Source organism: Trichechus manatus, unplaced genomic scaffold (genome assembly GCF_000243295.1).
Source record: "Trichechus manatus latirostris isolate Lorelei unplaced genomic scaffold, TriManLat1.0 scaffold00092, whole genome shotgun sequence".
Classification (NCBI taxonomy): Eukaryota; Metazoa; Chordata; class Mammalia; order Sirenia; family Trichechidae; genus Trichechus; species Trichechus manatus.
In genome coordinates, this window is record NW_004444028.1 from 7,860,665 (window position 1) to 7,884,258 (window position 23,594).

The 23,594-nt window shown below is 43.1% G+C and overlaps 1 protein-coding gene across 1 annotated transcript in view; it reads left to right on the plus strand.

The window, feature by feature from the left end:
* Positions 1-13,209: 13,209 nt before the first annotated feature.
* The window catches only part of DCUN1D1 (defective in cullin neddylation 1 domain containing 1), a 23,416-nt gene continuing 13,031 nt past the window's right edge, over positions 13,210-23,594 (plus strand). The window contains exons 1-4 of the mRNA XM_004382301.2: positions 13,210-13,342; positions 16,098-16,314; positions 17,571-17,739; positions 20,586-20,716. Coding sequence (XP_004382358.2) covers positions 13,340-13,342; positions 16,098-16,314; positions 17,571-17,739; positions 20,586-20,716 — 520 coding nt within the window. The 5' untranslated portion in view covers positions 13,210-13,339. The remainder of the gene's footprint in view (positions 13,343-16,097; positions 16,315-17,570; positions 17,740-20,585; positions 20,717-23,594) is intronic.

Here is a 23,594-nt window from a genome sequence, read left to right on the forward strand (position 1 = left end):
CCGCCGGGACGGGCCCGGGGCCGCGGCCCGGGGAGGGAGGACCCGCCCGGCCGGCGCCGCTCGGGTCTCCCCGGCAGTTGTGCTTGGGGCGGGTGTCGCCCCTTTGCCTCTCCATCACCTCTCCGCGCGCCCCTGGCTTTGGGGAAATGAGAGTTCTCACCGGCCGGTCGGTGGGGTTCCGTCCACCCTCTGCCGGGAACGGGGGCGCCCGCTGAGTTTGGGGAATGGGGGGAGGGGGCTCGGAGGGACTAGGGAACTGCAACCTGTTCTCGTTTCATAGAATCAGGAAAAGAACATGCTTACTACGTTTGGGCGCATATTTGCTGGGAGTGGGAGGAGTAATTGCTTCATGATAGGAGTTAAAGGCCGTTTGTGAGTTTTTTTTTTTTAAAAAAAAAACAGTTTGTCAAGTTACTTCTCTCTTTTGTTTGGGGGGAAAAAAAAAGAAATCGTTTTCCAAGCTTGAAGACCCTTGTTGGCAGGGTGCGTTTACGTTGGTAATTATGTGGCTGGCTCTGTGTCGGACCCCTGTTTTTGCTTTTCAGAGGAGGTGTTTGCCGTTGTACAGACTGAGCTTGAGTTCAACTCCGGGATTCCATGCAGGTTACTGTGTGGGGTAGACATTGAAAATGATATTGGCCTTCCTGCCGGTGGGGAACATAGAGTCCTTGAGGAGGGTGTCTGTGTGTCTGGGTCAGAGGACTGCCCCAGCCTCTTTGTTTTCGGTTGGGCTCATTTCTGCTGAATGACACTTACTGGGCCTGCTGAGAATTTGCATTTCTACCCCAGATGTAATGAATCAGAATCTACATTTTAACCAGAGCTCTAGGTGGTTCTTAAGTGTAACTTCCTGGGAATTTGTTAGAAGTGCAAATTCTCAGCAGGGATTCCAGCTGGACCTAGCCCTGATTTGTAAGAAAACTTTGCTGTGGAGTACAGGTTAGTGTTTGGATTGATATTATGGTGTTAAAAGATACACCAGGGATTCTATAAAGTTTCTAATGTTTTAAATACTTAGCAGTAATAGACATTACTCCTAAAGTTTCCAGAATCTTGGCTGTAGATGAGCAGTGAGCTTGAAGTAATGGAATGTAATTCCCCGGTAAAAACTCAGTGAGAGCATCGGCTGTGCTGTGAATTAGTCTCCAGATCAGCAGCATCACCTAGAATCTAGGGCCTCAGTAATGCCCATCAGCTGTTCCGGAATTCAGCCTTCATGTGGTTCATATGAGAGTTCGGGTTTGGTGGAGGCTTGTAACTTTCTTTTTGGTTAAATTAGCTACTTTCGGAACTTAGCCATAAGATAGTAATTATACCAGTGGTGAGAAGATATCACTAATGAAAACTCTTACCGTGGCTCAACGCAGGTCCTGCCCCTAGAGTTGTCTTGGTATGCTCTTGTTAGTTTAGAAATTAAATCACCACAGGCCCTAATAGAATTTAACCAACAACCAAACCCGTTGCCGTTGAGTCGATTCTGACTGATAGCGACCCTACGGGACAGAGCAGAACTGCCCCACAGGGTTTCCAAGGAGCAGCTCTTAACCACTGTGCCACCAGGGCTCCTGATGGAAGTTAGGCCTTAAGAATTTTAAATTTAATGCCACTCAGTCTGCAGCCCTGGAGTCCCTGGATTGTGCAAATGGTTAGCAGCTGAGGCACCTTGGAAGAAAGGCCTGGTGATCTACTTCTGAAAAGTCAGCTGTTGTGCTCTATAGAGCACAGTTCTACTCTGGCATATGTGAAGTCACCGTGAGTCGGAATCCCTCAAAGGCAGCTGGTTTTGCTCTCCAACCATGTGCGTTTAAGTATCTCCAATAGAGTTAAGTTGATTGTTTACTTGTCCTACTTATAACTGTTCTTTGATTAAACCTTTGGACTTATGTTAGTTTTTTTGGTGTGTTGGTACAGCCTATTCTGAAGCACATGTAATTGTCAATTCTAGGACAAACTTAAATGATGGGATATCTGAAATACTTTGTATAAGGAAAAAAAAGTGTTCAGTTAACCTCTCTCACTCTCTCTGCCCCACCCCGCCCCCAAGAACAACAACAGAAACCCCCAAAACTAGACTATGTTACTTTTGAAAACTTTTTTTAAATGTTCAAAGTTTCTGGTTGTTTTCTTATTTGTAAGATGACGGAATTGGATTTGATGATTTCTAAAGTTCTATCCAATTTAAAAATTTTCTGATTCTAATTTTTATTAGATGTGAGAGAAGGGTGTGGACTGTTTTTTTATAGACTCAGCACACCATAGACTTTTAGAGCTGAAACGGCCTCAGTTTATCTAGCCCCCTCCCCTTTTTTATAGAAGTAGAAACCAAGGCCCAAGGAGGGTTTGAGATTCGAGATCATGAGATTGTGGCAGAGCTGAAATGATTTTTCCCGGGTCTGTCACTTCCCTCAGCATTTGTGGTACGTGCAGATCTTTTAACTCACATCAAATCTAGAGAAATGGTTGAAAATTGGATTTGAAATTTAATTATCGTACTCATTTAAACAGAGGAAAAAAACCAAATGTTATTAATGAATAAATAGTAAAATTGAAAATAATGGATAATCAATGTTGCTAATTACTGTGTTTTTAATGGCTTTTTAAAAAAATATGTGGGTTTTGAAATCTAAGATTTCATTTTCAAAACTCCCAGGGCTTAGAAATCCAAATGAATGTCAGCCTGGACGGGTTGCCACTTCAGAACTGGTAGCACATTCTTTTGCAAACCCTCAAGCAGAGCCTTAGTTCACGTAAGGATACTGAGCACCTACTGCGTGCCAGGCAGTGTTCCCAGGTGCTGGGGGGATAACGTACGGCTGAGCCAACAAACATCCCTGCTCTGGTAAAGGGTAGGTTTCACTAGGCGGACACATAGTAACCACAGTCTGTAATTTTCTTTCTCACTGTATTAGAAGGTGAAAGTGCTGCGGTGGGGGGGAGTGGGCTGCAGGATGGGAAGCCTTCCTGCTCGGGAGGTGAACTCAGCACGCTGGGAGACCGGGGAGAAGGCTCGTCAGGAGGATAGTGGAGAGAGTTTGTGGAACAGTGAGGAGCCCCCTATGAATGGGGTGGGTGCTGAGATCTGGGGTGGGGGGGGACAGTAGGGAGTGAGGATAGCCTGGTAAGCAACCTAAGGATGCTGGTTTTTATCCTGAGAGAAGTGGAAAGCCAGTGAAGCATTCTGAGTGGTCCAATATCCCAGGGTGCCCTGTTACATTAGAGATCATTTTTAAAGCAGTTTCTTTTTCTTTTCTTTTTTTGTAGTTTTATTGTACTTTAAGCGAAAGTTTACAATTCAAGTTAGTCTCTCATACAAAAATTTATACATACATTGTTATGTGACCCTAGTTGCTCTCCCTTTACTGTGATAGCACGCTCCTTTCCACCCCGGATTTCCTGTGTCCATTCAACCAGCTCCTGAGCCTCTGCCTTCGCATCTCGCCTCTGGACAGGAGCTGCCCGTCTCATGTATCAACTAGAGCCAAGAAGCACACTCTTCAGGAGTATCATTTTATGTCCCATAGTCCAGTCCAATCTTTGTCTGAAGAGTTGGCCTTGGGAATGGTTTTAGTTTTGGGTTAAAGGAGAGTCTGGGGGCCATGTCTTCTGGGGTCCCTCCAGTCTCAATCCAACCATTAAGTCTGGTCATTTTATAAAGTAGTTTTTTAAGATAAAAAAATCTTTAGTACCGTCAGTCTTCTTTACTCTCTAGCATGCAGCTTCGACGTACAGAATTCTGTTTAAGGTAACTGTCCAAAACCAAACCCAAACCTGTTGCTGTCGAGTTGATTCCAGCTCATAGCCGCCCCGTAGGACAGAGAAGACCTGCCCCGGAGCGTTTTCAAGGCTCTACGGGAGCAGACCGCCACATCTTTCTCCCATGAAGCTGCTGCTGAGTTTGGACCGCAGACCTTTTGGTAAGCGACAGAGTGCTTAACCGCTGTGCCACCAGGGCTCCTGATAACTGTTCAGTGTTCAATAGAAACTAACTGACAAAAACACCAGCCAGAAAGCAACTGATTGACCGTCCAGCTTGCCTAGCCACTGTGGGCTTGATAAACACCAGGCAGCAAAACCTACCCAGGTTGCCTTGGAACGGTTCTGGTGGTCTGTGTGTGGCTTAGTGGCTGTACGCAGAAAGCTGGGCCTTTGGGGAGAAAGAAAGAAAGTGAGCGTTTATTGAGAGCAAACTGTCTGCTAGTCAGACAGGTCACAACTCTAGTCAGTCTCCACTCCAGCTTGTGAGGTAGGTATTACTACCTCCTTTTAACATGTGGGGAAACCCTGGTGGCGCAGTGGTTAAGAGCTCAGCCAAAAGGTTGGCAGTTGGAATCCACCAGGTGCTCCTTGGAAACCTGATGGGACAGTTCTACTCTGTCCTGTAGGGTTGCTATGAGTCAGAATTGACTTGACAGTGGGTTTTAACATGTGGAGCCCTGGTGGCGCAGTGATTAAGAGCTCAGCTGATAACCAAAAGGTTGGCAGTTGGAATCCACCAGCCACTCGTTGGAAACCCTATGGGTTAGTTCTACTCTGTCCTGTAGGGTCACTATGAGTTGGAATCAACTTGATGGCAACGGGTTTGGTTTCATGTATGTGGAAATACAAGTTTAGTGCTTCTGAATGGTCTGACTAAGGTAAAGCCTAGTATGTGTCATCATTGCCTCCCCCGCCCAGGGTTTCATGCCTTCTCACTGGTGGAGGAAACCTTTACTTCTAGTGCCCCATTTTCTACCTCGGTACATTTAGAGCTGTAGATGGTAGCCGCTTGGTTTTGTCAGCTCTCTTTTTACAATAGACTGCGACAGGACGCACATATTTTTCTTCCTGTTGTATACTTGTCTTAAAAATAACCTGTTACCCTTTTTTCTTTTTTTGCTTAATATTTGAAATTGTAAACATTTCCTTATATTTTCTGGCCGTATTGAATTGTGGCCTGCTTATGTTTCCACGTCAAATCAAATGATCTGATGTAAACATTTAAGTAATTGAAAACAGTATTTTGTTGCATGTAGTAAAAAAAATTGGAAGTAAAATTAACTCAGTGTAGTGGTGGATTTTTTTTCATTTTAGAAGAGCAGATCTCACTTGGGTCAAGAGGCTGTCTCCAGTACGTCTCGAGTATGTTGGCCTAAGCATAATGCAAATCTGGGAGAAGGTTCCCTTTTAAACTTCAGTATGTGCTGTTCAACTTGTGATAGTATTAGCCATGACATTGGATGATGAGAAATGGTTCCAAATAGGATTTAGTTGCTTTGTGGACACAAACAAGCTCTTGAATAACCCGCTGGCTATCCGGTTGACCTAGCCACTTGAGGTGTATATCCCTCACTCAAGAAAAAGCAAACACAAAGGCGACAAAAAGCCACAAAAGCATCTTCTGTCACTTGGTTGAATTCCCATTAGATGGTAATTGTCTAATCACGCAGCATAATTAGGCTGTTTGTAGTCAGCGTTATAAAATTTTAAGAGAGATTAGCTTTTCAGTAGTTCTTTTCTAAAGAATTCTATTGCATTATACTTCGAACCTCTCAATACTGAATGCAGAGATAAGTTGTTGAAATCCATGGCCCAATTCCCTTCGTATGTAGGGTATTTTTATGTCATTTCAGCAGACATTTAAAGTGCGTACTATCCATAGGATTCTCATATTTCTGAATTTGGGAACTAAGTAGATAGCAAGTCTTAGCATTAGAACATGTCATTTTTCAAAGATCACTTATTATCTTTATGCAGCAGGTATCACCTGACTGTTGGATGCTAGTCATTATAAATTCTTTAACTACAGAACGTTTAAAATCTCATTTAATTCTTATACTGATTTTGCTTCTGCCTCAGTAATTTTGTTTGTTTGTTTGTTTACTTTGTAATTTCTTTAAAAATCAAGTTTATAGTTAGGAGAAAGCAAATTTCAATCAGCTACCTTGACTGCTTGTTAGATGTTCAAGAAGTAAGTTTGGGAGAATTATTTGAAATATGAATGGCTAACAGAGTATTTAGGAGCCCTGGTGGTGCAGTGGTTAAGAGCTCTGCTGCTAACCAAAAGGTCAGCAGTTCGAATCTACCAGCTGCTCCTCGGAAACCCTACGGGGCAGTTCTGCTCTGTCCTGTGGGGTTGCTGTGAGTTGTAATTGACTTGATGGAAATGAGTTTGGGTTTGTTTTTGGTGACACACTATTTGAATGGGTTATTTCTGTCCCATTATCATAGATAATCATGGATTAGCAAAAACAATTATTTTTAATAGTCAAGGTAGTTTTCTTCAAACGAGAATCAAAACGTTCCATTTACAGTGGTAGTCATCTGAACAATCTAATAATTACGGGGTTGGGGAGGAGAATTTAAATTCCCATTAATGGAATTTTTTTTTTTAAACTGTGAGGGAAATTCTACAAAACCAGTCTGAATCTTTTACAGGTATCTTAGTGGAATTTTTTTTCAGGAGGATGACCACTGTGTGCTGTACCATTTTGTGTAATAATGGTATAATCGGTTACTCCACATTTGACTTATTCGTAGCGCAGTACCTCTTAAAGAAGATTTAACTGTCACTCATTCGAAGTGCAAGAAATTTATGAATCAGTGATAGATACATAAATAGGCGCAGACCTTGTTGTTGTTAGGTGCCTTCAAGTCGGTTCCAACTCATAGCGACCCGCCGCGTACAACAGAACGAAACACTGCCCGGTCCTGCGCCATCCTCACAGTCATTGTTATGCTTGAGCCCACTGTTGCAGCCGCTGTGTCAGTCCATCTTGTTGAGGGTCTTCCACTTTTTCTCTCACCCTCTACCTTACCAAGCATAATGTCTTTCTCCAGGGACTGGTACCTCCTGATAACATGTCCAAAATATGTGGGGCGAAGTCTCGCCATCCTTGCTTCTAAAGAGCATTCTTGCTGTGCTTCTTCCAAAACAGATTTGTTCGTTCTTCAGGCAGTCCATGGTATATTCAGTACTCTTCGCCAACACTGTAATTCAAAGACATCAATTCTTCTCTGGTCTCCCTTATTCATTGTCCTGCTTTGCATGCATATGAGGCCACTGAAAATAGCATGGCTTGGGTAGGCACCTTAGTTGTCAAAGTGACATCTTTGCTTTTTAACACTTTAAAAAGTTCTTTTGCAACAAATTTGCCTGATGTAATGCATCGTTTCATTTCTTGACTGCTGCTTCCATGGGCATTGATTGTGGATCCAAGTAAAATGAAATCCTTCACAACTTCAGTCTTTTCTTCATTTATCATGATATTGCGTATTGGTCCAGTTGTGAGGATTTTTGTTTTCTTTATGTTGAGGTGTGATCCATATTGAAGGCTGTGGTCTTCAATCTTCATCAGTAAGTGCTTCAAGTCCTCTTCACTTTCAGCAAGCTAGGTTGTGTCATCTGCGTATTGCAGGTTGTTAATGAGTCTTCCTCCACTCCTGATGGCCTGGTCTTCTTCAAATAGTCCAGCTTCTTGGATAATTTACTCAGCATACAGATTCAATAAGCAAGGTGAAAGGATACGACCCTGAAGCACATCTCTCCTGATTTTAAACCACAGAGTATCCCCTTGTTCTGTTGAAATTACTGCCTCTTGGTCTACGTACAGGTTCCGCATGAGCACACTTCTGGAATTCCTGTTCTGCACAGTGTTATCCATAATTTGTTATGATCCACAAAATCGAATACCTTCACATAGTCAATAAAACACAGGTAACATCTTTCTGGTATTCTCTGCTTTCAGCCAAATCCATCTGACATCAGCAGTGATGTCCCTCGTTCTGCATCATCTTCTGAATCTGGCTTGAATTTCTGGCAGTTCCCTGTCGATGTATTGCTGCAACTGTTTTTGAATGATCTTCAGCAAAATTTTACTTGCGTGTGATATTAATGATATTGTTCAATAATTTCTGCATTCTATGGATCTCCTTTCTTTTGAGAGGACACAAATGTGGATCTCTTACTTCAGTTGGCCAGGTAGCTGTCTTTCAAACTTCTTGGCACAGACAAGTGAGCGTACCCAGTGTTGCATCCCTTTGTTGAAACATCCCAGTTCTTGGATCCTGGTTTTTCGCCAGTGCTTCAGTGCAGCTTGCACTTCTTCTTTCAGTATCTTTGGTTCTTGATCATATGCTACCTCCTGACATGGCTGAGTGGCAACCAAATCTTTTTGGTACAGTGACTCTGTATTCCTTCCATCTTCTTTTGACACTTCCTGTGTCGTTCAGTATTTTCCCCGTAGAATCCTTCAGTATTGCAACTTGAGGCTTGAATTTTTTCTTCAGTTCTTTCTGTTTGAGAAAGGCCAAGCGTGTTCTTCCCTTTTGGTTTTCTAACTCCACGTCTTTGCACATGTCATTACAATGCTTTGTCTTCTGGAGCCGCCCTTTAAAATCTGCTGTTTGGCTCTTTTACGTCATCATTTCTTCCATTTGCTTTAGCTACTCTAGTTTCAAGAGCAACTTTCAGAGTCTCTTCTGACATCCATTTTGGTCTTTTCTTTCTTTCCTGTCTTTTTAATGACCTCTTGCTTTCTTCATGTATGATGTCCTTGATGTCATTCCACACTCGTCTGGTCTTGGGTCATTAATGTTCAGCGTGTCAAATCTGTTCTTGAGATGGTCTCTAAATTCAGGTGGGATATACTCAGGGTCATAATTTGACTCTCCTTGACTTGTTTGAATTTTTCTTCAGCTTCAACTTGAACTTGCATATGAGCAATTGATGGTGTGTTCTGCAGTCGGCCCCTGGCCTTCTTCTGACTGAGGATATTGAGCTTTTCCATCATCTCTTTCCACAGATGTAGTCAATATGATTCCTGTGTATTCCATCTGGTGAGGTCCACGTGTATATTCGCCATTTATGTTGGTGAAAAAAGGTATTTGCATTGAAGAAGTTGTTGGTCTTGCAAAATTCTATCATCTGGCATCGTTTCTATCACCAAGGCCATATTTTCCAACTACAGATCCTTCTTTGTTTTCCAACTTTCGCATTCCAATCACCGGGAGTTATCATTGCTTCTTGATTGCATGTTGATCAATTTCAGACTGCAGAAGTTGGTAAAAGTCTTCAATTTCTTCCTCCTTGACCTTAGTGGTTGGTGCATAAATTTGAACAATAGTTGTATTAACTGGCCTTCCTTGTAGGAGTGTGGATATTACCCTATCCGTGACAGCGTTGTACTTCAGGATAGATCTTGAAATGTTCTTTTTGACAGTGAACGCGATGCTGTTCCTCTTCAATTTGTCATTCTCAGCAGAGTAGACTTCACGATTGTCCAATTCAAAATGGCCAATACCGGTCCATTTCAGCTCATGAATGCCTAGGAAGTGTTCCATTTCATTTTTGACAACTTCCAGTTTTCCTAGATTTCATACTTAGTATATTCCATGTTCCGATTATTAATGGATGTTTGCATCTGTTTCTTCTCGTTTTGAGTTGTGCCACATCAGCAAATGAAGGTCCCAAAAACTTGACTCCATCCATGTCATTAAGGTCAACTCTACTTTAAGGAGGCAGCTCTTCCCCAGTCGTATTCTGAGTGCCTTCCAGCCTGAGGGACTCATCTTCCGGCACTGTATCAGACAGTGTTCCACTGCTGTTTGTTAGACGCAGACTGGAACAGGTGTAATTCTTCTATGTTGTAGATTATAATTTGAAAGAGTACTATTTGTTGTTTATTTTGCTTATTATTTGAAATTGTGCACACTTGCGTATATTTTGTGGCCATCGCCTGTATGTGTGTCATCGCCCGCCCCGACCCCCGGGTTTCGTGCGTTCTCTTTACGTCCAGCGCCCCATTTTCCACCTCTGCGCGTCGTGCGTTCTCTTTACGTCCAGCGCCCCATTTTCCACCTCTGCGCGTCTGAAGCTGTAGATTGTGGCCACTTGGTTTTGTCAGCTCCCTGTTTTTGAAACAGACTGGGGCAGGACTAACGTATTTTTCTTCCTGTTGTATCACTTGCCTTAAAAATAACCTATTACCCTCTCTCGTCACCCCTCCCCTAAAAAAAAACCCTAAAGAGAAGTTCCATCTCTATACTAGGCTTTTAATTGGGTTGAAGGAATGCTCAGTAGGGAACGTTTAATCCAAATGCAAATTGTTTACCTTTGAAAGGGGAAAGGTCGCTTACTTATTTGACTATTCCATAAAATAGGTGAAGAGATATTCTCAGTTCCTCTCCCTGTCCCCACACACTCAGTGGTTGCACTTTGTCCTTTTTGTTTGTCCTTTCTCTTGCAGACAATGTAGAGTAAATGGAAAGACAGGCTGCCTTTGGTTCCGGGCTCTGTCCCTTTGTTGAGGAAGTCTGTGGGTACATGAGTGGCGCTCGGAGGCACGGTTTTCTCGTTGGTGACCACCTTGCGGGGTTGCTAATAATTAGGTGCGTAGCATAGGGCCTGGCACACAGTAGGAGCTCGGAGGCGTGGTTTTCTCGTTGGTGACCACTTTTCAGGCTTGCTAATAATGAAGTGCCTGGCACGGACCTGGCACACAGTAGGAGCTGTTAATGCTAGCTGCTGGGTTCTCATTGTGGTGGTTCTTTCTTACTTTAACTGACATAAATTTTCTGTCGCTTTTTTTCTTTGGCGCATTCTTCTTTCCTTCATACACGTGGAAGGAGCTGCTTGCAGGTCGGGGAGTTTAATCTGAACTAATTCATGTGAACCTTTACACCCTTTTTACAGATGAAGAAATTGAAGCACAGAGATACTAAATAGTTTTCCCAAAGTTTCACAGCAATTAAGAGGCACAGCGGGGATTAAAATCCTGCCCGTCTGGCTCGGGGGTTTGCACTCTTACCTAATCGGGGTGTTGTACTGCTTCTCCGTGCAGGTGGAAGAGAAGAGGGTTTCCAGCCAGACGTACCTAGGTTCTTAGCCTGACTTTCGTGCAGTGGAACTTTGCCCCTGGGTGAAATCCCTAGGAGTAGGTAGTCTCCTCTGTGGAGCTGATCTTTCCTGCCCTTTAGATTTCAGACCACCATCTATGGGAAGACCTTTTATAGAGCCGTGTGGGATACTGGTAACATTGGGCTACATGTGCTGAATACTATGTATCATATGTAGAAAGTACGATTACCTAGGCGAAAACTGCCAGCGGCTGTCAGGTGAACTCCAACTCATGGCGACCCCGTATGTGTCAGAGTACTGTTGTGCCCCATAGGGTTTTCGGTGGCTATTTTTTGGAAGCAGGTTGCCAGACCTTTCTTCCAGGGTGCTTCTGGGTGGATTCGAACCTCTAACCTTTCAGGTAGCACGGAGCACATTAATGTTTACACCACCCAGGGACTCCAGCTTAAAACTACCTCTGCTAGTTTTCAGATGAAGTTAAGCTGTTAACCATGTGGTAATCAGATGAGAAAGAGCCCTGGTGGAGCAGTGGTTAAAGCCCTCAGCTGCTTATCGGAAGGCCGGCGGTTCGAACCTACCAGCATCTACTCCTATAAAGATTACAGCCTACGAAACCCAGTGGGGCAGTTCTACTCTGTCCTTTAGGGTCATGAGTTGGAATCGACTTGACAGCATATAACAATAACAATCACATGAGAATCAACATATCGAACTTTTAGTGAGAATTATGGGTGATTGAAGCCCTGGTGGTGCAGTGGTTAAGAGCCCATCTGCTAACCAAAAGGTCAGCAGTTCAAATCCACCAGCTGCTCCTTGGAAACCCTGTGGGGCATTTCTGCTCTGTGTTATAGGTTCACTCTGACTTGGAATTGACTCGACGGCAGTGGGTTTATGGATGATCATTCGATGGCAGTGGGTTTATGGATGATTACTGAAATGTTTTGCCTTTTGTAAACTAGATTCATTGAATCTAGAGATAACTAGAACTGAGTTAGAAAATTAGTTCTTTGAAAAATATAAAAGCTTGGATGTCAGTTTCATTCTGGAATTCAGACTGAAGTTGTAACTTGAGGGCAAAAAGATGAAAAACTCAGAATAATAGAATAGAGAAAATAGATCTTAATTTTTTGCTTTTAAAAATATTGCTTATCCATAAAAATTATTCCTACTTTGAAATTGTTAAGACTTAGCTGACTGAAAACATGGAACATTTTCCATGTTCAGTGTTTTTCTTGAAGGAAATACAGGAAGAATTTCTTAACTTTATTATCATTCTGAATATTTTTTACTATAGAGCTGTTCTGAGCCCCCATTCTTCTGTGCTCAGTGGATCTGGTAGGTTAAGCGGTAGAAGCTACTTCACTGTATAACACTTGGCTACATCCAAAGTATCTTCGTTTTTTTTGTTTTTTTTTAGATAAACTATGTTTTAGATGTGAATCTTAAATTCCTTGAGTGAAAACAGTGTGAACATGGGCTAGATTTAAGCATTAAATAATATGTATCAATATCCTGCCCCTTTTTTTTTATTTTGGAGAGACGAGTAATGCTTTTTGCTGTTTAGATGGCGCTGGGGTCTCTGACTTGGATCATTAGTCTGGGATCCTGGTGTAATCAGCGTTCGACTGCGAGAGGCAGCCTTTCTCTCTTTCTCTCTCCCCCCTCCTTCTCTCTGCTAGAATTAAAAAAAATGAGAATACATCCAGTGTTTTATACATTTTATATACTTAACGCTATTGAATCTCCTTGAAAATTTGGTATCTGGATGGTTTTAACGTTTGCCACTCAAGATTGTGTTACCTAACCTTACTTACCAGCCACTCTGGTTTGCTCCTTTAAAAGAAGCCTTGAAGTAAATGGCATCCACTACATTTGAGTGCTGATTCATTGTAGCTGTCACATGTTTTTGCTCTTAAGAAGATCCCCACTGGGTTGGTAGTGGAAAGAAAGAAGATCCATGTTTTTTCCTGTACCCGTTTTCTGTTCACCCCCGTCCCCTATTTATGTACTATTTTATATATTATACATTTGTATATTGTATTTTAATACTCTTCTCTTGTTAGTCACCTTTCCCCCTTCCTTAAGTTGATAGAAATTTAAACCTTTGAGGCCACACTCAAAATCAGAGCACGTGGCCTGGTGCGCCCTTGTGGCCTGGGAAAGGGGGCTGGCAGTGTCCTAGCTGTGCTGCTGCAGCTTTGATTAAGGACAGCCCTGGAGAGTACAGAACGGAGTATGCTGCTCGTAGGGGAACAAGGAGGAGCCCTGGTGGCGCAGTGGGTAGGCACTTGGCTGCTAACCAAAAAGTCAGTGGTTTGAACCCATCAGCTGCTCCAAGGGAGAAAGATGTAGTAGTCTGGTTCCATAAAGATAATAGCCTTGGAAACCCTGTGGGGCAGTTCTCTGTCCGGTAGGGCTGCTATGAGTTGGAACCAACTCAAATGGCAGTGGGTTTAGGAGAACAAGTGTTAACATTTATTCTGGACACCGGGAGCCCACAGAGAAATGGTGAGAACACGTTGTAAGTACAAGAAGGGGAGGGTGCTTATCAGACTCTGCAGGACTGGGATTGCCACTTGGCCTAGTGGGAACCCGCTATCAGTTCTCTGCTGGGTGGTACTCATTACTGGCCAGTATGGTCTTGGCAGTGGGTAGATTGGCCTAGTGGGAACCCACTATCCGTTCTCTGCCGGGCAGCACTCATTATTGGCCTGTATGGTCTTGGCAGTGGGTAGATGTAGCTCTTTTTGTGAAAATATATTGCTGTTGCCCCACTTAACAGAAATTTATACTTAAACCAGTTAAAGTAGTTTACCGTTACGTATGTTTTTTTCAAATAATATGACATGGAATGAAATAATTCACTTGTATAATTTTGTTATTAGTTTGTGTGGGTAGGATAGTTTTTCATCCCCGTGTTCCCATAGGTTTCTGACGTCTAGCTCAATGACAGGGGATCACTAACAGAGTGAACAGCTCTTTCTGGCCCCCAGAGGTGACGGAAGTTCTGTTTTCCCTTCTCTCATCAACACAGGTGGTGGAAGTTTCAGGGAACAGAGTTGTGGATTTAATACTGTATGGTAAAACCCCAGATAAACCTGGTGGTTTTGCTGCATTCAGCTTTTAGGAGAATGGGGAAAGTCCTGCAGAGAAGTTACAGCACATTTAATTAAAAAGTAACTCTCAGGGCGTGGCGGGGGTTGGGTGTCCTTCCAGGTCAGTCTGCAGCATTGTGCAGTGGTCGCAGATGATTGCAGTGACCATCCGGCACTTTGCTGTTCTTCATTTAGCTGCATGAGTGTATATCCGTATGCTGTGTTTGTCTAGGGAGAAGGATACACTAGCAAGCTTAAAACCAATTTTTCAGAACAAAAGTTGAAATCAGAATGGTTTTCTTGTTAATTTCCAGTTAAAGAGAAAATTAGGGTAGTTTTCTTCCTTGGCGTTCAATCTCAGTGTGGGTTTGTTTTAATTAAATAGTAAATCTTGAGAAGGAGGCATTTTTTCAAAAGGGGGAAAACTGGAGATTTGAGAGGTGTGTGGTCTACTGGGAATCAGTTCCACCCCAGGTTCCCTGTGTCCATTCATCCAGTTCCTGTCCTTCCTGCTTTTGGACAGGAACAGCCCTTTTGATTTCGTATATTTGATTGAACTAAGAAGCATGTTCGTCACATGTGTGTTATTTTTTGTTTTATAGGCTCAAGAGACCTCTCTGTTCTTGCCCCATTTCTACTAATAACAACCAGGATGACTTTCAGGCAAATTTCTCAACCTTCTAGAGCTGTTGTCTCATCTGAACAATCAAGGGGTTGAAGTTTGTGGTCTGTCACTTGGGGCCCAGAGCAAAGATTTGGGGTTCTCAGATGCGTTGCTTAGATCGCAGTATATCTGTTAATGTGTACCCTAAAGCGAAAAAAACCTGTTGTTGTTGAATCAGTTCCTACTCATAGCAACCCTATAGGACAGAGCAGAACTGCCCCATAGGGTTTCCAAGGAGTGGCTGGGGGATTCGAACTGCCAACCTTTTGGTTAGCAGCCGAGCTGCTCACCACTGTGCCCTACTGAGGTACTGCGTTTTCCCTTCACTCACAATGGTATCACAGGAGGAACCCAAGTATTTTGCTGAGAGGGGTATGTGGATTTGGGAGGGAGAAGAGTAACAGCAGGGAGGCTAGGATTGCAGGGGAGGCCAGCCCGGGGCAACGGGTGGGCAGGGAAGGGGGGAGGGAGCTGGTCCCTGATACTGCGGGAGGCGAGGGCCTGTTTGCCCTGCCTCATTCGGCTTTGGGTTCAGGCCAGGTGAGAGGTGAATCTGCTCAGTGTGGGGCAGCAAGATTATCACAGCACAGGGGCTGTGTGGAGAGCAGGGGCCTCTGCTAGACTCTGGCCAGGGAAGGAGGTGACTGCCTAAGGGGAAAGACCCTGGGAAAAACTAACTGGGGAGGAAGGTTCCAGGGCACTCATTCCTATTTCACTGCCTCTTCAGATTTGAGTGAGAATATCGAGGAAATTGTATTGATAATTATCGTGGTCCCTGAATACCGCCAGGAGAGCTGTGAGGGACTCACAGTCTGTTGCTTTCTGCTGTTTGCTAAAATATCAGCACAACAACGGGGTGGTGCTGGGGACAGCTGCACAGTATATCCTTTACAATGGGTGTCAGGACTGCAAAGAACACCTGTTGGAGCCCTGGAGGAGCAGTGGTTAAGAGCTCGGCTGCTAATCAGAAGGTCGGCAGTTCAAGTCCACCAGCCGCTCCTTGGAAACCCTATGGGGCAGTTCTGCTCTGTCCTGTAGGGTCACTATGAGTTGGAATCCACTCAACAACAATGGCAGTGGGTTTGGTTTTGGTTTAAACACCTGTTAATCTCGCGGTTTCCCGGGGTCATTTGGCTATCCCGGCTGGCGAGATGCGGTCACCTTCCCCCCACCTCGTAGGCCTCTCTTTGGAGCTTTGTGCTGAGCAGGGATCTGTGAGTAGCTGTACTTCTTCCCGAGCCTTCCTGCTTGCTCTCAGGTACCACCTTCAGGAAGTGCGGGGTAGCCGAGCTGCTGTTTTGCCTCTGTCCTGGTTTCTTTTTCAAAACTGTCACAAATTTCATGGTTCAGGTTTTTTTTGTTTTAAATTGTCTTTCTGATTAGTAATAGATAAAAACTAAGTCAAACTAATAGATGTTAATGTTTTATGAAGAAAAAGCATCGTGAAAAATGGTGAGTCTTATGATTTTACGTACAGTCTCAGTTTATTTTCTGGTTTCAATAGAACAAGTTGAAATCATCGCAGAAGGATAAAGTTCGTCAGTTTATGATCTTCACACAATCTAGCGAGAAAACAGCAGTAAGTTGTCTGTCTCAAAATGACTGGAAGTTAGATGTTGCAACAGACAATTTTTTCCAAAATCCTGAACTTTATATACGAGAGAGTGTAAAAGGATCATTGGATAGGAAGAAGTTAGAACAACTATACAATAGATACAAAGGTGAGTGTTTGCTTACGACTTTAAATATTTTCCCTCATGTTTTCCAGTTTACGTGCTTGTAAAAAAGCAAGTAATCCGTAGAACATAAACAGAGTGGTTTGGTGTGTCCCAAGAACTCTGTAGATCTTGGAACTCGCTCAAGTCTGAGAGGAGAAATTATTTTCCCTTTTTCCCTAGAATTTCTTCTTGGGTTCTTTGTTTTCTTCCCCTTTTTCTTTTCTCTCTTTGTTTTTCTCCCATTGGGTGTCCAGCTTGAGAATGGGAGGTGGGAGGATGTGTTTTTTTTTTTTCTCATTTTTATAAAATGCAGCTGAACCAGATTTTAAGAAAAGCTGAACAACAGTTTTAGTAGCTTTTTAAAAGAATTATAAAGTAATACATACTTTCTAAAAGTTAAATAACATGTAGTGAATAAAGAAAAGCTTCATAATTTCTCCATCTTTCTCTCATTTATTCTCCCGGGTTAGCCAGTATTTAATAGCTAGGTTGGCTCCCTCAGTGTTTTTCTGTTGTGTTTATGCAAAAATATGTATACAGTGTTTCTACACATTTTTCCAAAAATGGATGTATATTGTGTCCATAACTCACGCTGACAAGTCAAAGGTTATTTTTGACTTCTTTTATTGCTCGGAGATACTGCCAGGTGACGTTTGGAGAGGTGCTAGCACGTCACGTGGTGTCTACGTGTGCCTGCTTCTCCTTGTACTTGTTGCTAGTTTTAATTTTTTACCCGTCCGATTAGTAAATATTGATAGTTTTTCTCCTTTGATTTAATTAAGAAACAGATGCTTGTATTGTTGACATTGAGTTTGAATTGGAGACAGTCTTCCTGATACTCTGTCAAGTGAGCTCTGGTTAAACAGCACTTTGTTTTACTGTGACACTGTTTCTTTAGAACACCCACTTAAACAAAATATGGGTATTTTCAGGTAGAATCCCTTATCCCTACATAGAAGTGTTTGGTATTTTTGAGTGTGTATAGAGTGTGGGACATTTTTCACATGAATAAATGAGACTTTTTATATTAAGTGTCCATCTGCATATTCACCCTCCTGACCATCTTAAGATGCTATTTAGGGTGCAGAGTGGCTTTAGATATTGTATGGGGAGAATATCTGTCAGAGTACTATTGCTTCATGTCTTTGGCACTTTGTGATCATTTTTTAATGGAACGTAAGGTGTCACCTTTTTCAGTTTTGGGGATGTAGCAGAATAAACTGTGGCACTAATTTCATATTGTGCTGTTGTTTTTAAAGATCCTCAAGATGAAAATAAAATCGGAATAGATGGTATCCAGCAGTTCTGTGATGACCTGGCCCTCGACCCAGCCAGCATTAGTGTGTTGATCATTGCGTGGAAGTTCAGAGCAGCGACCCAGTGCGAGTTCTCCAAACAGGAGTTCATGGACGGCATGACGGAATTAGGGTGAGTCCGGGATAACCATAGGAGACTAGGCACGTTACCGTGAGGGTTCCTGTAGAACTGTGTTGTACTGGGAATTTCAGAATGGAAGTAGGAAACTCACTGGCCCACAAACATCACCATAAGTGGAAACGGGCCAGCGTGCCACGTTCCCACGTCACACAGTTGCTGGCATTGCCAGTCATTGTGTGGCACAGCCTGTGCCATTCACATTGCACTGTTATGGTTAAAATAAGGTTACTGTGCTTTATTACTTCACGTGGGTAAGTGACGTGAACAAGTTTGTAAGTTATTTCCTAACGGGAGACTATGAAGTCTGAATTTATAAAATCTTAGAATTTTAAACTGAAGTTACCTTAAAAGTTGCTAATCATTTTTCCCCCACCTGTGCGTTGACAACTGATTAGGTAAATGTCTTTGGATAAGTAGACCAAAAAACTCAGGAGCAAGTAGGTTTCGCTAAGGACCTATGCTCTGTATTTAATGAGGCTGCAGAAGTGTTCGGCCTATGGGTAGGTGACAGGCTGCCCTTTCTGTTTTCATTGTGCCTCTTTTCAGTAACAAAGCTAATATTTATTGAGCATTTACGTTATTTCAGAAACTGTACTAAGTACTTCCCTTGTCTCTTCAGAACAACTCTGTGAGGGAAGGAGTGTTTATACCCCCATTTTAGAGATGAGGAGACTGAGGCATGGAGAATGATAGGATTAGGAAGTATTCGAGCCAGGATTTGAATCCAGGCATTCTGGTTCTTGAGCCTGAGGGCCGTTGTAATCAGCCAGGGTTCAGTCGTAAGACAAAAGCTACACCAATAATTTGAAAAGGGAAATTTTAGTATAAGAAATTGTTTAATAAGTAAAAGGTAGTTAACAGCTGTTGTTGTTGGGTGCCTTGGAGTTGATTCTGGCTGATAGCAATCCCGTGTGACCCAGTACAACTGCCCAATAGGTTTTCCTGGGCTGTGATCTTTGTGGAAGCTGATGGCCAGGTCTTTTTCCCACGGAGCCGCTGGGTAGGTTTGAGTTGCCAACATTCTGGCTGTCCGTCAAGTGCTTAACTGCTGTGCCACCAGGGCTCCTTGGTTAACCACTAAAAGGGGTAAAAGAAAACTCTGATGTCCAACAAGTAGCAACTGCAGGAAGCTGCTGCCACCCCGGGCTCAGGGAAGTGAGCAAGGAAGGAACTTAGAAACATAAGAGGTCCCCACAAGGCTGAGATTCGGACCTGGGAGGAAAGGGTGTGGCTGCTGCAGGAACACGTGCCCCGATGCCTGCCTGCCACTCTGTGGAGAGGAAGCTGGGAGAGTTGCTGTCACTGGGGTGAGCACTGCAGGCACCTCCCAGCACACGAAAACCCTTGTCCCGCTGCAGAAAACCAGCCAGGATAAGGAAAGCTCCTTTTCCTCGCCAGCCTTAGCTGGCAAGAAGGGTGTGGTCTTGTAGTTTGTAGTCCATTATCACAGAGTAGTGCAAAGAAGAGTGGGTTTAAAGCTGAGATAAGACGATAAATTAATAACTGGCTCAGACACTGTGCTGTGCAGCCAGCGCCAGCCCAGTCCTGCGCTTGCTGGAATTTTCTGTGCTTGCTCAGTTTTCGTTAGAACTCAAAGGAAACAAGGTCTCACCTTTTTTTTCTTTTTTTTATTTGAAACTGAATTCAAGTAAAATGTAATGAACTTTGAAATTAGAATTTTAATTTACAAACTAAAGTTCCGAAAGATGATGTTAAGAATATAGAAGGAGAATGAGAGCAGAATTCTTTAGAGGCCAACAGATGGGGTGACTGGCTTGTGGAATCTGCCCCGGTTGCAGTAGTGCATTTTTACCTCATCTTCTTGAGGCTCTGGGAAGAAAGGAGAGCTTGATACTTGGACCCTTTCAACTCCCTGGAAGCTGAATGCTTTACAGATACAGAAAACGTTTGTTAACATTGAGTCGGAGGTGGTGGGGGCCTGAGCTGACCACTATTATTGCACTTTGTGTAGAACAGGAAGTGAGTTTTCAAAGGGGATGCTTCTTCGCCTAAGCAGGAGGTTAGGCTTTCAGATAGTTTGGAAGCTAGACATGTGATTAGTTACTACGTAAGGACTGTCTGGGAGCCCTGGTGGTCCAGTGATGAAGCACTTGGCTGGCAATCGAAAGGTCGCCCACTCCTCCTCGGGAGAGAAGACCTGGCAGTCTGCTCCCATAACGATCGCAGCCTAGGAAGCCCCCTGGGGGGATTCTGTTCTGTCCTATAGGGTCGCTGTAGGGTTGTTGTGAGTTGGAATAGCCTTGACGGCACACAACAACGATAAGGATTGTCTAGAGTCCCTGGGCGGTGCAAACTGTTGTGCTCGGCTGCTAACTGAAAGGCTAGAGGTTCGAGTCCACCCAGAGGTTCCTTGGAAGAAAGGCTTCTGAAGAATCAGCCATTGAAAACCCTATGGAGCACAGTTCTACTCTGACACACATGGAGTTGCCGTGAGTTGGAGTTGACTGGATGGCAGCTGGTGATACAGTTTAAACTGGCGGTTGTCTTGCTGATTACAACACGTTTTTGTCTATACACTGCAGCCGACTTCTGCAAGTCAAGGCGGTGATAGTCCAGTGGATTATGTAATTAAGAGTAATAGCTCATTTCTTTGAACAAGAGTAGTTATTTCAAACATTTACTCACTCCAGGCCTTTTCTCCCCCTTTAACCCATGCATGTATATATTTATGTAATGTGAAAAGATGAAATTCTCCAACTATCTGGTTTTTTGAAAAAGAAATTCTGTGAAGTAAAGATAAGCCTGTCTAGGAATAAATAAGTTCTTAATTTATAGTGAAGAAGTTCATCTTTTATAAACTTAATTTTACAATGTAGATGTGACAGCATAGAAAAACTAAAGGCCCAGATACCCAAGATGGAACAAGAATTGAAAGAACCAGGACGATTTAAGGATTTTTACCAGTTTACTTTTAATTTTGCAAAGAATCCAGGACAAAAAGGATTAGGTAAGCATTTTTAAAAATTCTATTTGGTGTTTCAGATACGTTGACGGTGTCACTTTTCTTTTGAATAGAAAGTTATTCGTTTTGAGTAAAGTCATCTTGAAAATACTAATGACTGGACAGCAATGAGAAGTAGTGAACATTTAATCAATCAGAAAATGCTGTACATATCTGATAATAGAGTTACCCCAGGTACGATGTGTGACCATTGATTTTCAATTTTTTGTTATAATTATAATACAGAAGATAGTTGTTGAAGCTCCACTGATCATTATTGATTTATTTATGATCCAGAAGATATTTTAGGTGGGGTGTTCTGTGTGTGTCTGTGAGGTCAGTTTGGCTGATCGTACCCTTTAGATCTTCTGTATCTTTGTTGAGTTTCTTTCTAGATGTTCTGTCCTTTACCGAGAGTGGTGTGTTCAAGTCTCCTACTTTTGTGGAACTGTCCATTTCTCTCTTCAGTGCTGTAGAGTTTGTTTTATGTATTTGGGAGCCCTGTCATTGGGTGTGTAGATGTTTGTCATGGTTGTGTCTTCATGATGGATCATCCCCAGAAGATATTTGAGGATCTCAGGATCATACGTCATCTCACTGCAGATGTGCAGGAACATCATTTTAAAACTTTTGATTCATGAAGTGCCAGGTGATTCTGTTGTCGTTATGATAGAGCTAGAAACTAAAAAAAGAAAAAGGACATGGTTATCATTCGTAATCTTACCATCCAGAAATAAGCACTCTTCACAGCTTAGGTCCATCTCCTCTATATAATGTCCATACTTGTGGGGTGGGGGTGGGGGAGATGACGAAGAGCTGTGGAAGTAAAAGATACAGTGTCATCATTATCCATAAGAACTTACAGTTTACCCAGAAAGATTGGACAGGAGCAGATAATATAGTAATACAATAACGTGTGTACGGGTTTTGGAGAAAAGGAGAAAGGGTTCAAAGCAGAAGTTGGCAGGAGGCTATTGGAGAGCAAGGTGCGGGGTAGGAACTGAGGAAGGATTTGGTGCTTGGCCAGGCAAGGGAAGACAGAAGGTATTCAGGGAGAGGACAGGCAGGACTGAAGCCCTGAAGCCTCAGGAATAAGCTGGACTTCTTGGTGGAAGGGAGAAGACCCCGGTCTGATTTTATTGGGAACGCCTGTTTGAAGACTGAATTGGTGAGATGGAGCACAACAGATGACCATGGAGGTCTTTTGAAAACAGGGCAGAAAGGTTTAAGTTGGAATTTGTGGGAACCGGGGACCCGCTGAGGGTTTTGAGGATGGCGGTAGCTCCCGTTTAACGCGAGGCCCGTGTGCCTGGCCACATGCTGAGCCCTCGACTTGCACCGCCCCGTTTCCCGTGTGACAGCCATGTGAGTCATTCGGTCTTTGATTGGGATGGTTCACCCCCTGCCATGTGCCATGTGATAGGAAGAGTGTTAGCCTGTAGTGCTTACTTTGCAGGTAAGACTGAGGCACAGGACGGATAAATAACTTGCTCGATGATGGCTGTGAGGTATTGTGTTGAAGATGCTGCAGTTGGAGAGGCTGATAGGGAAGTCACGTATTAACCCTTCTTTATACTTCAGAGAGAACAGCATCAAGAAAAGGGTTATGTGAATAGAGAGTAGACCAAGGACGCGACTGAAAGCTAGAGAGAAAGGGATGAACGTAAAACGTTTATAATGGATAATTGGCCTGAGGAGTGACCAAGCATGGCTGAATTGGTTAAAGATTTACACACTATCTGTAACGCAGAATTCTAAGTAATGAAGCCTCTTTTCCAGCTGATTCTGCTGTTTAGGTTGGATTTTATTCCTACAGGAAAAATTCTCATCTCACAATACGTGAGCTGGGATGCGTAGGGCCCGTTTCTGTATCTTCGCCGTCTGTCTGTGGCCGTCAGTAACGGGGTGGCTTGTTTTAGTTTCTCCTCCTTCCCACAGGTGAAAACCCCTTGAAGCCTTTGAATTTACATTTATACATTAAAAGAATTATTTTTACCGTATTTAGAAATGTAGCACAGTAATTTTATAAGATTAAATAGAATGTTGCGAACATCAAACGCTAATTTAATGGGCTTTAACGAATCTTAGTTATATCCGTACCCCTTACTAGAGCACAAAATAAATAAAATTTGGGGGAATTTATAGTTTTTATATTGAGTCGTAGGGTTTTTTTTAAATAAGTGGTGAAAATAAAGCAAAATTAAGTTTCTGTTGCTTTTGGATATATTGATATGACAGCAAATCGGAAGTTTAGATTATAGGGAAAAAGTTATGTGTATTGAACGTATGAAAAATGTGAGACAAATCGTAGTTTCTGTGTCTTTGGTTTTGTATTGGGATAGAGCGTCAGAAAATGTAATGACTTTGCTTAGTTGAAGAGCTTAATTAAAGGGGTTCACAGGGCTCTTAAAGTACAAAATTCGGCAGAGAGGAACTAGAAGATCACAGGAAAGAGTGGAGGCCCGAGACAAGTTGGCAGACATTGACAGTGACCGCTGTGGTTTTCAGCTGTGCTGGCTGTGAAGACCTGGTGTTTTCCACGCTCACTTCAGTTTTCCTAATCTGACTCCTCGTGACACCCGGATAGGTGTTTCCTCGGTCACGTCTGCTGTGAAGTCACCTGCCATTTCCTGTCATCTTCTGGATCTCGAGTTGAAAAGGATTCCCTGAGCCCTCTGTCAGATCTAACCCAGGTGTACCCAAAGTAGTGTCCCTGCCCTGAGCCCTCTGTCACATCTAACCCAGGTGTACCCAAAGTCGTGTCCCTGCCCTGAGCCCTCTGTCAGATGTAACCCGAGTGTACCCAAAGTCGTGTCCCTGCCCTGAGCCCTCTGTCAGATCTAACCCGAGTGTACCCAAAGTCGTGTCCCTGCCCTGAGCCCTC